A 14,992-nucleotide genomic window follows, 5' to 3' on the forward strand; every position below is an offset into this window, starting at 1 on the left:
TGCTGAAGTGCAAAAGTATAGAAAGAATAGTGTCTGAAAATTGTTGGTTAAGCATAGTCAATATCGGTATTACAATTTTTAGTCATAGTTTTAGAATTTAACATTTTCCAGACATTGTGTAAGCTTAGTGCATACCTCTATCTACCTATGATGGAAACATGAAAATTGCCTGCACACTCTGGTGTAGTCCATTTCATCTAGCACTCTTCACACTTCATTGGTGTCCCTGATGTCAACACTTCATAAAACAGACTTTTGCCAATAGAACAGGGCTTATTCTGCTTCTATGACATTTACAAGGTTAGAGAATAGAGAGGAAAGGATCTTTGATCACTCCTTTTCGCACAATATCTCTAAATCATCCAGAGTACTGGATGCTCTCATATTTTTTCTCTTCAGCTCAGGCCACTGGGAAAAGGTTCATTTAGAATCTGGTGAATTCTTTCTATATAATTTTTTCTACTGAAAGGTCCACTGCAGACAGATAAAACAGCTTCCTGGCTTCCAGATTTAAAAAAAATAAAATAAATTAAAATCTTTTAATATTTTGAATTTCCATGATGTGTTGCACTCTGAGCTTGTCAACCACACTCCAGTCATCGTTCCTTTCATGCCAGACACATCTTGAGTGTTTGCAGCCTAAAAAAAGATCAATATAAGTCTCATCTGATCAAAATAATCGGTTCAAGTTAACTGACTCAAAATGCATCAGAAACCAAAGCATAACAAACACAAGACGCCGCTACAGTCTTCATATGCTCTGATCACCTTAAAGGTAAACAGGCATTTTGTACAAAATACTAAACTCAGTAGATTTTCTTCATTTAGGTATTAAAGGTTTTCTTGAAAGTGCCAATAATTGCACCACCCGTGATTATTATTAGAATTGTTTTGTTTTTTTTCCACTGAATAAATTAATTGAAATTTAAAGGCTCCAGTTCTTCAACATTTTTGCAAGGTGAAAATTAATCTTCTTAAAGATCTTTTCACATTGTTAGCACGGGTGCTAATAAGTGTGGAGGCCTCTATGTCTCACATCATGCAAGACTATTTGATTAATCTTTTCAGGACATTGAACTACCAGAAGAAATATTATAGTTTGTGTTTACATTAGAAAGATATCTTGTTGGAAGGCCTGAGGCCTTGAGTGTTGTCTGGTCCTGCTCAGTTCCAGGTCAACCAGGAAAGTTTAAAGTTGGGAAGGTGACAGACACCAGCATTGAGCTGACCTGGGACCCTGTGTACACCAAGGAGAAAATAGTCAACTATGAGCTTCTCTACAAGCCTGTCAAGTTTGGCAGCTTGGTAAGCTTTTTTTGCTCACTTGGTTTTTTTGTTGACTTTGTACCATCACAGAAGTAAAGAGGTGATATAACAGGGGGAAATGGTAAGAGAATTAACCCTGGTACTCAGCATCGCTTCACCTCTCTGTTCTCCGCTCACAGGAGAAGTTGACCTTCGGGCCGAGAAACTCTTACACCGTCGAGGGCCTGAAAGCGAACACCGAGTACTCCTTCTCCCTGGCCGCCATCTCCATCAAAGGCATCGGCGCCTTCACCAATGAACTTGTGCAGAGGACATCCCAAGCCAGTATGTCCTTGTTTCATAAATATTATATAATATGCTCACACAAGCACCGCAACAAGCACCTCGTGCACATTTTAATTGTGTCATATTTACCTCCTTGGGAAATATTTTCTGCCTCTCAAATCACACGCTCACACATGTCGCCGTTTCCTCAGCTGCTGACCTGATAAAAACCTGGAAACCATCTCAGAATCTCTCCATGTGTCTCCTTTCTCATCCCATCTGTCCATCTCTCCCTCCTCCCATCCATCCATGCACCTTTAACTGTGTATATCTACCGCTGAGCGGCCTCTCTTCCCCCACACAGCCAAACCAACACGACAGATGGAAACAGAGCAGCAGAATTATGTTTTTGTACCTTTATTTCTTGGCTATCTCTTCATTTCCTTTCCTCTGTCAGTGTACAGTATAATGCATTTTTGAGAGGCTGAAACTTTCTTCCACTTACTGAGTCGCAACCAGTGGTGTGTTAAAGGACGGTCACTGGCCTGTTATGATGTCAGGTAAGTACCATGTAGTTTATATTTTACCACACACAACACTTGGATTCTCTGCCTTGTCTCTATTTCTTTCACGTTTTTTCACACAAACGCTGATAGCCGGTAAGGCTCAAAACGGATCAACCGTGTGGCTCTGCCTTTAAAAATCCCCTCTGCCCTTAAGAGGACAAAACGATAAATAAGAAATGGAACCAAGGAAAAAATTCATAAAGTCGCTGCAGTGACTCTAGGTTATCTCTGACGTGGTAAGTTTTGTTATTTTAAGTATTTAACAATAACTCAGCAGAACGGTGATTGTTTGCTCCCCTTCTGAAGTGACCTAAATGGGTGGAACACTAAAGGTGTCAAAGCGGAAGGTGGGGGCAGGGTATCTTGGGTAAAGGGGAAAGAAGGTGCTTGATAAGCAGACAGTTTCATGCAGTAGAATTCATTTCCCAGGGAGGTTAGGTGTGCTTTGTTATCGCCAAGCTTTGGTGCACATCTAGATTGTCCCCCGAGGCCAACAGAACAGTGGCTGTACGGCTGAGTGAATAGATACTCGAACCTGTCAGCTGTGACTGTTGCACACACGCAGACACGCGCACACAGAGCTGAGCTGCACACCTCAGGAGATCAAACACGAGCCTGGACACCTCGCCCGTGCTTCAGCCTTTGCACGTGTGTTAAGGTGAGTGATGTCTGTTGTAGTGGCAGAAAGGTGTGAAAGTTCTTCATGTTTTCCTTTTTTATATATTCCATCCTGACTTTCTGTCTTAGTGCCTTTCTTTTCCACCCTGACTTCTAAATCATTTTGGCACTGTGTAAGATTGTTTTAGCTTGTTTTATCTCCTTGGTGCAAAGCTTAAGACCTTCCCCTTGTCAGAGCAGGAAAGTCTCACCACTGTCTATTATCACAAGGACTCGGGGATTATGCTGCCATGGAGGCTGCTGTTGGGAGATGTATATATATATATATGTGTGTGTGTGTGTGTGTGCGTGTGTATGTGTGTGTCTGCTTCTGGGTGGAAAGTTGTGTCAATCCTTCAAAAGGAGAAAATTTATTTTTTGTTTTCATTCTCTTTTTTTCATTCATGAACCTGGACCCCTTCATGCCACCAGCTGCAGCCAGCTGATAAAATAATTGTTGGCTATTGGATATGCAATCTTCTTCCATATAATTAAGTTGTCCACTTAGGATCAATACTCTTGTCTCGGGTTTATTTCATTATCCTCTAAGCCTAACATTATGCATTTACATTATGCTGGAGCATCCCTTTCCTTTTTCTTCTTTTTTTTTTTTTGTTTTACGTTGAAGCCTTGCAAAGTATTCATACCTCATGTTTCAGCCTTTTATTTAATTTGTTGGGATTTTATGTGATAATGTACACAAATGTGAAGTAGAAGGAAAATGACACATGGTTTTTAAGATTTTATCCATCACTGAAAACTTAAAAAAACGTAGTGGCACTAATACAATGTTTCTCAATTCCAGTCCTCAGGCCCCCCTGCCCTGCATGTGTTAGGTGTTCCCCTTCTGCCTCATACCTGGATTGAATCTGTGTGTGATTAACAGGCTTCTGCAGTTCTTGATCACTGTAGAAGAGGTCATGTAATCATTCGGATCAGCTGTTCTGAAATAGAGACACATGTAAAACATGCAGAGCAGAGCGACCGGAGGACTAGAATTGAGAAGCACTGCACTAATATGTATTCACATGGGCTGCATTTGGCAGCACGTTTGCTGTTTTACAACAGGAAGGTCCTGAATTCGAATCCCAGCCTGAGGTCTTTCTGCATGGAGTTTAAATGCTCTCCCTGTGCATGCATAGGTTCTCTCTTGGTACTCAGGCTTCCTCCCACTGTCCAAAGTCATCATTAAAACAATAATTTATTTTTCTAAGTTGTCCTTAAGTGTAGGTGTGTCCATTAGAGTTTTGATCCATTCATATTGATTTAGCCTAAAACACTTAAAACTAATGCAGAAAACTTGTTCTGTGCCAAGACTAAAGGGGAAATACATATACAATGTATATTTTCCTTCCGCTTTACAATTGTGCTCTACTTATCACACAACAGTAAATCTCAGTAAATTGTGGTCGTAACCAGACTATAAAAAAATCAAGGGGTATTGATACTTTTCCAAGGTGTGTGTTCTTTATTTCAGTTCAGTTTACTTTCATTTCTTATTGTTTTCTCTTTTTTGCCCTTGCTTCCTATCCTTTTGCTTATGATTTCCCCCCTCCCTTACTGTTTTATTCTTTGTTTGTTTTTTTCATATCCTAAACTCTTTGCCAATTTGCTCCCTTACCTCTATCCATCCAAGAGCCCTCAGCTGCACCTGAAGGTGTGTCCTGCGAGAGTATCAGCTCCACCTCACTGGGAGTGAGCTGGAGGCCGCCTCAGGTGGAGGCCCAGAATGGCGAGTTGGCAGGTTATGAGCTCAAATACCAAAGGGTTTCTGGGACAGGAGAAGAAGAAGAAGAAACTCAGGGCATTGAGGAGGATGGGCCTCCCATCACAGCACAGCAGAGACAGATTGTGTTAGAGGGCTTGGAGAAATGGAGCTGGTACAATATCACACTGGCAGCCTCCACAGCAGAGGGGAGCGGACCCATAAGCCCGGCCGTGCTGTGCAGGACACATGAGGATGGTAAGAATGTGTGTCGCTGATCAGACTTAGATGGTATTGATTGGTTAGTTGTTTATTTACCAGTTGGGAGACTTTGTCTTTTTAATTAACTCTGCATTTGCGTGCGTTCTGCGCGTGCTAGTTCCCGGCGCCGCTCCCCGTCAGGTGGACGTTCAGCCGCTCAACTCCTCAGCTCTCCGGGTAACGTGGCGCTCCGTGTTGCCACGGTTACGGCAGGGCCAGATACGGGGGTACCAGGTCCACTTCAGCCGCACGGAGAGAGGTGAATCACGCACCCTGCCCCGAATCAAAGACCTTCTATTGGATGAATCCCAGGTGAAATCACCATTTCTAAGACAAACCGACGCTCATCTCTAATATCTGTAAACATTTTCCTTTTCCCCCATCTAATCTTTTGACTCACTCCTCATCTCATCTGTCTCGGCTGCCTACGGGGGCGTGCTTCTTCTGTGTGACAAGATGGAGGAGGATGATTCGACTCAGTATGTGAGTGCAGACTGCCGGTCGTTTTCCCACAAGGAAATTATAAATGAGCTCACAAGCAAATCCACCCAACAGAATTTGTCCCAGACTTTAAATTCAATTCTTAACAAGGATTTAATCAAATCCTCTATTTAATAATTCTATATTTGTTTGTTAGGTTTCTTTGAACATGTCCCCAAAAGTAGATCATTTTATGTTTAAAGAAATAGCATAAACAACAAAACATACACAATTTCCATCAGACTAGATATAAATTTGTATATTAAAAAAAACATAAAAATGAACATTGAAATACTCAAACACTGAAACTGATAGTACAAGAGATGTTCAAATGTAAAATATTTTGATAATTCTTCATTTTGTTATAACATCTCTATCACAATAAATTAGAATCTAATTGAAAAGTTGTTTTATTTTAGCCATTTATATTGAAAACCTATGAATTGACACTATACTGTGTGTGTGATGTGCGTTAATAACACACAATTTCAAGTGATAATCTTTGGCACCAATTGCAAATCCCACAATTCTCAGAAAGGTATAGATTCAAAAGAAATTTAAGGAAAGATTGTTTTTTTTACAATTGAGATTTTTAGATTACTTTTGTATTTATTCAAATGTGGTTCCTGACAAATCTTATAATTTATTATCGCATGTTGGGATTTATTTTATGTTCGCGTTTCATCCATTATCTAAATTACTTTAAAATGCTCTTAATTAGTAAGTAAAAAGGATTTTTTGAAAATAGCATTGTTTTGTTCCAATATAGTGATAACTTGTGTCTGCTGATCTGTACTCACATCATATGTATTTTAACAACTAATCACTTTTTCTGTAGAAAAGAGGTTCAGTATTTAATGGTGTGTTTTCGTCCATCAGGAACTGGTTTTAGGAGGTTTGAAAGCAGAGACTTTGTACTCGGTCTCAGTGGCTGCATACACCACCAAAGGGGATGGAGCACACAGCAAAGCTAAGCTGGTGCAGACCACAGGGATTGGTAAGCATATGTCAACTATATAGCACTTTGGATTTAGTAACATTCCAACATTCAGGAATTGATCTTACAGCAAGCTGTGCCGTAAATAAACAGCAGATCAATGTTAATTTCCTCTGCAAGATTTACATGATACATGGTTTTAGAGTGCATGTTACGACCGATTTTATGTTGCCCACTCTGCAGTGCCAGGCTCGCCGTCCCTGTGGGTGCGTCCGGGATCCGGCTCGTCTGTGGTGGTGAGGTGGTCTCCTCCGCTTGAATGCTCCGAGACAGGTTCTGATGGCTGGGTGGCCCCAGTGGAAATCCAGGGCTACCGCCTACATTTCGGGCTGAAGAACACTTCTTTAAACAGCACTGTGGATTTCCAACCCCAAGAGAGAAATTTCACTGTCAGAAACCTCTCCCCTGGGTCCTCCTACATCTTTGTCCTCTCCGCGAAAAGCCGAGCCGGCTACGGAAATGCGACGCAACAGGAAATAGCTGTTCCCATGTGTCGACCCTCAGGATACCCTAAAATAATCGATTTTGTGAACGCTACCTGCTGCTCCCTCCAGTTCTCCTGGCTGCCCCCCACCCCAGACGAGTGCAGCAGCGCCGTCACAGAGTACACCGTAGCTTACAGAAAGGCTTCTGACCCAGGCCCCTCTCACCTACCAGCCTCCTCTGCTCCCCCTTGGCTCATCACACTTCCTGCAAGTGAGTCCAGCTATACCATCTTGGGCCTGAATCACAGCACAGCCTACGAGGTGCAGCTCAGAGCCCACAACCAGGCAGGGCCAGGCCCTTTCAGCCCTGCTCTGTTGTACCTCACCCTGGCCTTTGAAACAGGTAGGGCTGGCCATGGGCCTGAGGGAACACCTTTCAGCTCCTAAGCACTGGTTCAACTACACTTCTCCCCTCATTGTGGAGTCCACCTCCAGACACTAAACTAAAACGAAGTCTGGACCAGTTTATTACAGGTCCACCTTTCACCAACTCACCCCCCGAGAGAAGGAGTTCTGCAAGTCTCAGAGGAACACCACTGCTCCCACCCCTTAATCTCCTTCACTCACTCACTTGTACCTTCATCACCTACCCTTCACCACCAGTGGAAGCAGGCTCATAGTTAATGGATGTTTGCTTCAAGAGCACTGCTTATCACAAACCCTCAGGTAAAAGTCAATACTGAGCCCAGGGTGTACAGTATCTACAAGAGGAGGTGAGTGTTTAGTCTCATTTGAAGTGAAAAGTGGCTCCTGGTGCTGTATCTGCAGGTAAGCCTTTTCTTATCTGATAGACCTTCACTGCCACCTTCTCTCCGAAGCCTTGCTGACATGCTGAATTCTGAGTAGAGCCAAACACAAACATCCAGTCTGACAAGTGTGGCATGTCACATTACTGCAGCCTATCTGTCCGTTACTTACTTTTTCATGACATCCACTCTCCTCATCACCTGCCCATCCTCTTAACCATCATGTACTCCTCTCCGACTAACATTTTCCACCTCAGCAGGTTTGCAATGGGAACCTGGAAGATCCTTGTATTTTCTCTCATTGATATGTGAATAAGTAACCATTGTTTTTTGTTTGTTTATTTATTTGTTTTGTTTTTCTGTTTACATCCTAGATGTGCCAAGAAATTTCTCTGTCAATCTGGCCACCAAGACCAGCGTTCTTCTCACCTGGGATTTTCCAGAAACCAGCAACCCCTACCGCTTCATTGTATGTCCTAACCTGCTGCTAGTGCGATATACATGTCAGAAGACTTCAATGCACTGTGTGGTACAACACATTAGCTCAGATAATTGTCGAGGGTCTATATAATTCAATATGGATGCTACTTAAGTCACACATTTGCCATTTCATACCTGTGTAGAATTGGTAGCTTCATATCCTATTGAATACAAAATGGAGTCAGCTATTTTGGGGCGACTTGCGCCACTCCTACCTCATACATCACACCATTCAAGGGAAATGGTAAATGGAACAATACAGAAGTAGCAATCAGCACATTTTCTCACTTCACTGTTGTTTGTTTCAGACGCTGCTGTAGGAATATTGTGCAACTTCTACTGAGTTCTATCTGTTTGAGGCAAACATTAGTGTATTTGAACTTCTCACATTCTTACTCCTACTTTTTATTTTTACATTAGAGCCAGCTTCATATTTGTCTTGTTTATCCCAACATTTTCACTAATGTACCAATGAAGATAGCCACTAGTGATTTGTTTAACACTGATTGTGGATTTGACTGAGAGTTGATTTACTGATTTTCTGCTTTGACTAAAATCAACATGTACTTTACCTGTTCTCAGTTCAGCAACTTTGCTATTAATGGCTAAAGATTTATCAAAATAAAAGTGTTTGAAGTTGTTTTTCAGAAAACATTTTGTCGGTATTGGTTGAAATCAGGTTTGCTATTTCATCCAAGTCCATGACTTTGCACAACACAGTTATGAAGCTACAGCCTTAAGCAGTAGTCTCATAGCAACAAAATCCAACAAAGCTGCACGTTGTCAGAAAAATCACTAAGAATTACAAAATACATATCTAAGGTTACACAATGTCTGACTCAAATACAAAGATATTAGTAAATTGATTTAGTGTTAGAGCCCTAAACTATCATTGTCATTTCAATACAGACCCTATAACTGCTATTGGTGCTTCTGGTAAAGATGTGGGCAAAAGCCCTAAAATAAATAGCTTTTGTGGAGATTTGGTGTCCCAAGATGCCACTTTTTACTGTATGCGCTCAATAGTTGTTGAAGCAAGATGAAGACAGGACGTCTTGTTCATCATCGTTCTGGTTGTTTTAAACCTTTTAGGTTTTGTTCTAGAGGTCAGCAGCTATTTTTTGTTCCTGCGTCCTGACTTATGAAGATCAACACATCTTTTTTTTACTTTCAAGTCTTTTAATACATCTTTACCAGGGATACTAATACAGTAAATGTGGAAGCTTTTGTATAGAAATGTCACATATTTAACTTCTCCCAACATCCAGGTGGAGTACAACCGTCAGAAAATGGAGGTGGATGCGCGTCTGAGGAAGGCAGTCATCCCGAACTTGCAGCCTGACACCAGCTACGACTTTAAAATCACGGCTCCCGAGGGCAACATGGGAGGCCTTCGCCATCGCATCACAGCCAAAACGTCCCCACCAATCACCATCCGCCGTCCTGAGATCGACCAAAGTCGCCGTGAAACTGAAGCCACGGTCACCATCATCCTGCCGTTGCTGGAAACTCGCACTCCTGTCAAGTATGTTTTTCAGAGTTTCTGCTCAGAACAGACTTTGTAACAAACTATACATGATGGAAGCATTTTATAATGCTGACATTGGCCTCATATTGATTTATTTCTCTTTGTTTCAACAGGAACATTTATGTCGTTGTGGTTCCATTGCGGAGAACCCGTGGCGTCATTAAACACCTGAAAAGTCCAGATGAAATGGACCTCGAGGAGGTGAGAACCCTCACAATAACAGCACCAACCTGACCCAAAAACAGATCAAATTCCTTCTCCAAGAACGCATGGCAACATTTAGCCATTTTAACAACAACTTATCAGCCTTAGAGTTACGTTTTTCTATATTTTCTTTCCCTATGAAGCTTTTGAAAGACATCAGTCAAAGGCAGAGGGATTCTCGACAGCAGAAACAGGTGGACCTAAGGCGGGCTTACATCACAGCCCGTTTCACACCTGAAACCCTACCAGCCTTCTTCTCGTTGGGGGACCAGCTGGACTACGGAGGCTTCGAGAATCGTGCTCTAGAACCGGGCCAGGAGTACGTCTTTTTCATCCTGGCAGAACTGAACTCCACAACAGGGGTACGAACGCCACTTTCTGTTGTTTCCTGTTGCAACAAAACATTCGTCTCTCCTTCTTGCCTGCAGGTTATCACTATGAGTCATGATCAATATAGCCGCACTGCTAAAACTATATAATTCCCGCTAGTCAAAGCGTGGTTGGCAAATGCAATAAGTCTCTCACACTTCCATCACTACTGCTAATAAAGAGGGAGTTTACTTACTCTGGCAGTGGAGGAGATATTTCCTCTGTGCACTGCTGGCATGTTAGTGCATTTCAGCTGGAAAAAAAAAACATACATATGTAATATGAATTATAATAGAATTTCAAATTGAACAAAAGCCCAAAGGATATTTTGTAGAAGCTCTCCATAACCAACACAATTGCAACAGTTCAGACCTTGGAAAGAGTAGACAGTCCCTTCATGTTGTAACATCCTCACATTAAATTAGTTGTGTCTGGTTAGTCCCATGCAATCCTTTGCAACTGCTCTGTAACAATACAAAGCCTAAAAATTAGTCCATCCCTTTTTGCAGTAGCATAATCGCACATTGAAAAGAAAAGAAAAATCCAGCCTTTGATTCCAGTGCATATATTCTCAGGGAAAAATCACAGTAATAACTGCTTTAACAATATCTGCAGTGCCATAGTTATTGGATTAAATTAAAAAAAAAACAATTAAAAGCATCTAAGTGAAACATTTTTTGCTGTGTCATCTCTTCAAGTGATCTAGAAACTTAATTTATTCCATGTCCTCTTTTTCACTGCATGAATGCAATGCAACTCAGATGTCAAAATGCCACGCTTTTCTGTCAGTTGAATGCAAACATGACAAGTTTGCTAAATTCTGCTTTAGCAATGAGACTAAAACTGAACTTTTCGGCACTGAAATGAAATAAACAGTTTGTGGGAAAGCGCATCATCCTCATTGTTTTGTGTGGTTGAGGATGTGTCATTCTGTGGGCCGGTTTCCCTTCTAAAAGCCTTCAGGCTTTATAGAGTGTGTGACATCACTAACTTTTTAAATTACCAGAAGGTCTTAAATAAAATTCTAGTTGCCTCTGCCAAAAAAAAATGTTAGGAGCAAAATGTTTACCTTTAGTAGGATAATCATCTAAAATAAATGGCTAAATCAACACAAAAATGCTTCGCACAATGCTTGACCTGACACATAATGTACCATTTATATTTGCCACCTCAGTCTCCAGTGCTGAACTGCATATGAGTCTAAATAAATAATTTAATAATAAAATTTTTCCCATTTAAAAGCTTGTTTTTTCTAATAATAATGACTGCAAGACTATATAATTATAATAAAAGTTGGATTGATGTAAAGGTTTTTAAGACATCTTTATTATTAAGTTTAATTCTTACATTTTACTTTTGTACTTTTTTATATTTTGGTCTTGGGTGAATGCAAAAAGACAGTACTGTTCTGATCATGTTCCTGTGATGTTGCTTTGCAGAGGATGTATGTGGCCAGTCCTTACACAGACAAAGTGATCGCCCCGGATTCAGATCCACAACCCTTCGATGCAGGCGACGGACTGATCTGGGTGGTCGGACCCGTTCTGGCTGTGGTCTTCATCATCTGCATCGTTATTGCTATCCTCCTTTACAAAAAGTGAGTGGCAGAGCTTTCATGAAAGACAAATGTCAAATTTTCAACCACAGTGATGACTCATAGTGTTGGTTGCACAGAGTAAATGCCAAAGCAGCTTTGATTTTCTTTAAAGGATGAGACTGGCTTCAGTCTGCGCTTTTCTTACATAGTGAGAAACTTCTCTGGATGGGCTTTCTGACTCCCAGTGTGTCGCCATTCAGTTACTTTTCACATATATATCAAATACATAACTCCAATAATTTTATGCAAGAGTTGTCTGCAGAAAGATGTCTGTATGAGTGACTGTTTTTAAGCTGAATAAAAACACATACGATATGGTAGTGTAGGCTGATAGCAGCAGGAGAGTGTGTTAAGCATGACAGTGTTTTACAAGAAGCAACGACACTGGGCAGTGCATTGCAACAATACCCTTGAACTTTTTAACATTTTGTCACAGTACAGCCATAAACGTAAATATTTTATTGGGGGTTTATGTGATAGATTAACGTAGCACAGCGCATAATTTGAAAGTAGAAGCAAAAGTTTACATGACACAGATGTGTCGTCATAGTCTGGAGATAATTTTTTCTTTGTATTGATAAAAAAAAAAAAAAACTGAACCTCAGTCAAACTGAATCTAGAGCAGTTATGAACAGCAATATTCAAGTCCTGCCACTGGTTCGATGTTCGCTTGTAGTTCTGGTTGTGTGTTTAAGATCATTGCTCTGCTGGAAATTCATGCTTTGTTCCAGTCCCAAGTTATTTATTTGATGTAAAGACAGAAGTTGTCAGCTTCTGTCTTTACATCAACTCTGAGCATTGTCCCTGTTTCTGCTAAAAAAAAAAAAAAAGTATAACCGTTGTGGGATGTTTCCATACTTGTGTAGATGGTGTGATCAGGTTCAGATGCAGAATTGGCACCTGAACCACACTTGGTGTGTTCCACTAAGTGAACACATATAATGTGATTATATAAACACATTGATGTTTGAAAGCCTTTATTTCTGTTAACTGTGATTATTTCCTAACCTTTGCAACTAATGAAAACGTACAATATAAAAATAGAGTCAGACCAATAAAAAAAACTGATATGCCAGTTTAATGAGACATGTTTTTTGAAGGTTGTTACTGTCAAAAAAGTACTTTTAATCTAACAAGCAAAAAACATCAAGACGTATATTCTAATCTGAATATGATTGGAGAGTCATATTTTATCCATGTTTTCTGTGGAGGCTTGTGGTAAATTGCAAATAGGTCTTCCAGTTGCTTTCCACAGTTGATTTCTTCTTGTTGTAGTTCTTTAAAGGAGTACATGATTAATATTTGGCCTTCAAATAAATTCTCCCACCTGAGCTGAATCTGAGTGGATTCTGCACCTCCTCCAGTTACCACAAGCTTATTTGGTGGCTTGCGATTATTAATATTCCATTGCACACGTCTGCAGACTTTACACATCTCTACCTACAATATGATTCAATTGCACTCAATTGGAGCGTGCAACAAGTTGCACTGCATTTTATTTAGGTGTGTCATGGTAGTCTGGATACAAATGCAGATTTTACTTGTAAAAAACTTTGAAAAACATGTGTTCAGTTTATGAATTATTGTCACATAAATTCCCAATAAAATAAATTGAGATTTGTGGTAATAGCAAGACAAAAGGTGGTATTAATGTTTGCAATTCACTGTAAAATATCTTGCACTGCACTTTGTCTGCTTGCAGCTCTTGTTTATATTCCAACCAGCACATGTGTTTACTGCTCTGCCTCTTTCATCCAAACGTCCAAAATCCATCAAATTTGTTCCAGTCTGGAAGTCTGTTCAGGCGGCAGACAGCCGTCAAAGCCCAAGCCCCGCCGTACGCCTGTGATGTGTGCTGCAAGTCATCAAGGTTTTGAATACTAATGCAACAATATTGATCTATCTCTCTAACAATCTCTCTTGTTTCCTCCCTTTTCTGCCTCTAATTATTCCGACCCTCGCTCTTGTTTCACGGGAAGCAGCAAACCTGACAGGTAAGATTAAACCGATGTCGAACTCTTTGTTCTTTTTTAACCTACGGCAATTACATGCTACCATACGCCATACTGAGGAATTGAAGAAATCCGTAAAACACAGCGAAAGCGTTTGCACTTTTTATTTTACTCAAGTGGAAACGCTAATGATGCTGAGTCAGACTGGTTATGTGTAATAGCTGATTTCTTTTTTTTTTTTTCCCCCCCTTCCCTTTACGGGTGTCTGATCAGCAAACGCAAAGACTCCGAACCAGGAACCAAGAGCCTTTTGAGCAATGCAGAGATGATGGCTCATCACCCGACAGACCCTGTGGAGATGAGACGCATTAATTTCCAGACTCCTGGTATGAAGCCTGCGCAGACATGCGCTCTGTTTTTGCATGATGAATTCAACTTCCAAGGGCTCATTTAGTTTAATTCATAAATAAAATATTCATGCAGCTAATTTTATCCACTGTAAAAAAAAAAAAAAATGCAGACATAACTTCAAAAGAAAAAACGTTGCACTCCATTGGAGCAGCTCATACCTGGAAGCTTCAAGATCAAAAATGGCCGCTGCCCAGGTAGTACAGTCAGTGATTAGTCATGTGTGAGTCACAACGTTTGTGTCAAAAAGTCTCATCATGTCCGTCCGCCCACGTCCCACATGCCATGCTGCCGGAGAGAGGCGTTGGAGCTCCTGAAGTGAAAATAAATATGTGTCGTTTGTTGACAGTGATTATTTCAGAACAAATAATTAATGGCTTTCCATATCTGGAGAGAACTGAAAAACACCTTTCTGTAGTCGTGTCCAAGGATGCTTCCTCTCCTCCGCTTTCCTTGACCTTGCATTCAAGTAACATGAAAGGAGTTAAATTACGGTTCTTGTTCTGTTCCTGGCTGCAGCTTGCAGCTACAACCGCATCTCGTTTTGAGGAGGTGTCGGGATCTGTCAGCCTGGAGAAAGGTTACCTGCCAGTTTACAAAAAAAAGGTCAAAAAGACGCATTCTCTTTTATTTAATCAATAGATAAAAGCTTTAACTCTTCTATTTTTACATGTTGTCGGGAGGAAAAGAAAACCCCCCCAGACCTCATCGCCTCGTCTCCTCGCTTTCATCACAAGACTTTTTATCCTCCATGTGTGGCAGCAACCTTGAGACTCCTTCCTCGCCCACTCCTTCTTCTTCTTCTTCTTCCTCTCCTCCTCCTAGGAGATTTGTGCTTTTGAGACGGCTCCGCACCGCTGAAACTCATCTCCAGCAGAAGCCATCCGGCTCTGTCCGGGGGTCGCCGTGATCGTGACGGGAGCGGGGTTTGTCGTGGTTAACCTCTGCGAGGGAAAAAAAATGATTTCGGTCATCTCGAAACCGGAGAAACATCCAGGGCGCCTCTGGCTCGGGTTAATTTCTAAGG

General features: G+C 41.0%; 1 protein-coding gene across 5 annotated transcripts in view; it reads left to right on the forward strand.

The window, feature by feature from the left end:
- Positions 1-14,992, forward strand: part of LOC129361637 (receptor-type tyrosine-protein phosphatase S-like) — a 95,617-nt gene that overhangs the window by 66,378 nt on the left and 14,247 nt on the right. For 4 of the 5 annotated variants that reach the window (XM_055032603.1, XM_055032605.1, XM_055032604.1 and 1 more), the window contains 9 exons: positions 1,169-1,305; positions 1,446-1,590; positions 7,802-7,896; positions 9,176-9,432; positions 9,549-9,636; positions 9,783-10,001; positions 11,448-11,605; positions 13,588-13,599; positions 13,831-13,943. In XM_055032603.1, coding sequence (XP_054888578.1) covers positions 1,169-1,305; positions 1,446-1,590; positions 7,802-7,896; positions 9,176-9,432; positions 9,549-9,636; positions 9,783-10,001; positions 11,448-11,605; positions 13,588-13,599; positions 13,831-13,943 — 1,224 coding nt within the window. Of the gene's footprint in view, positions 1-1,168; positions 1,306-1,445; positions 1,591-4,389; positions 4,717-4,837; positions 5,032-5,175; positions 5,203-6,078; positions 6,197-6,379; positions 7,025-7,801; positions 7,897-9,175; positions 9,433-9,548; positions 9,637-9,782; positions 10,002-11,447; positions 11,606-13,587; positions 13,600-13,830; positions 13,944-14,992 lie in introns of all 5 variants that reach the window. The other variant, XM_055032607.1, reaches the window with a different exon arrangement.

Source organism: Poeciliopsis prolifica, unplaced genomic scaffold, assembly GCF_027474105.1.
Source record: "Poeciliopsis prolifica strain line A6 unplaced genomic scaffold, Auburn_PproV2 SCAFFOLD008, whole genome shotgun sequence".
Lineage (NCBI taxonomy): Eukaryota > Metazoa > Chordata > Actinopteri > Cyprinodontiformes > Poeciliidae > Poeciliopsis > Poeciliopsis prolifica.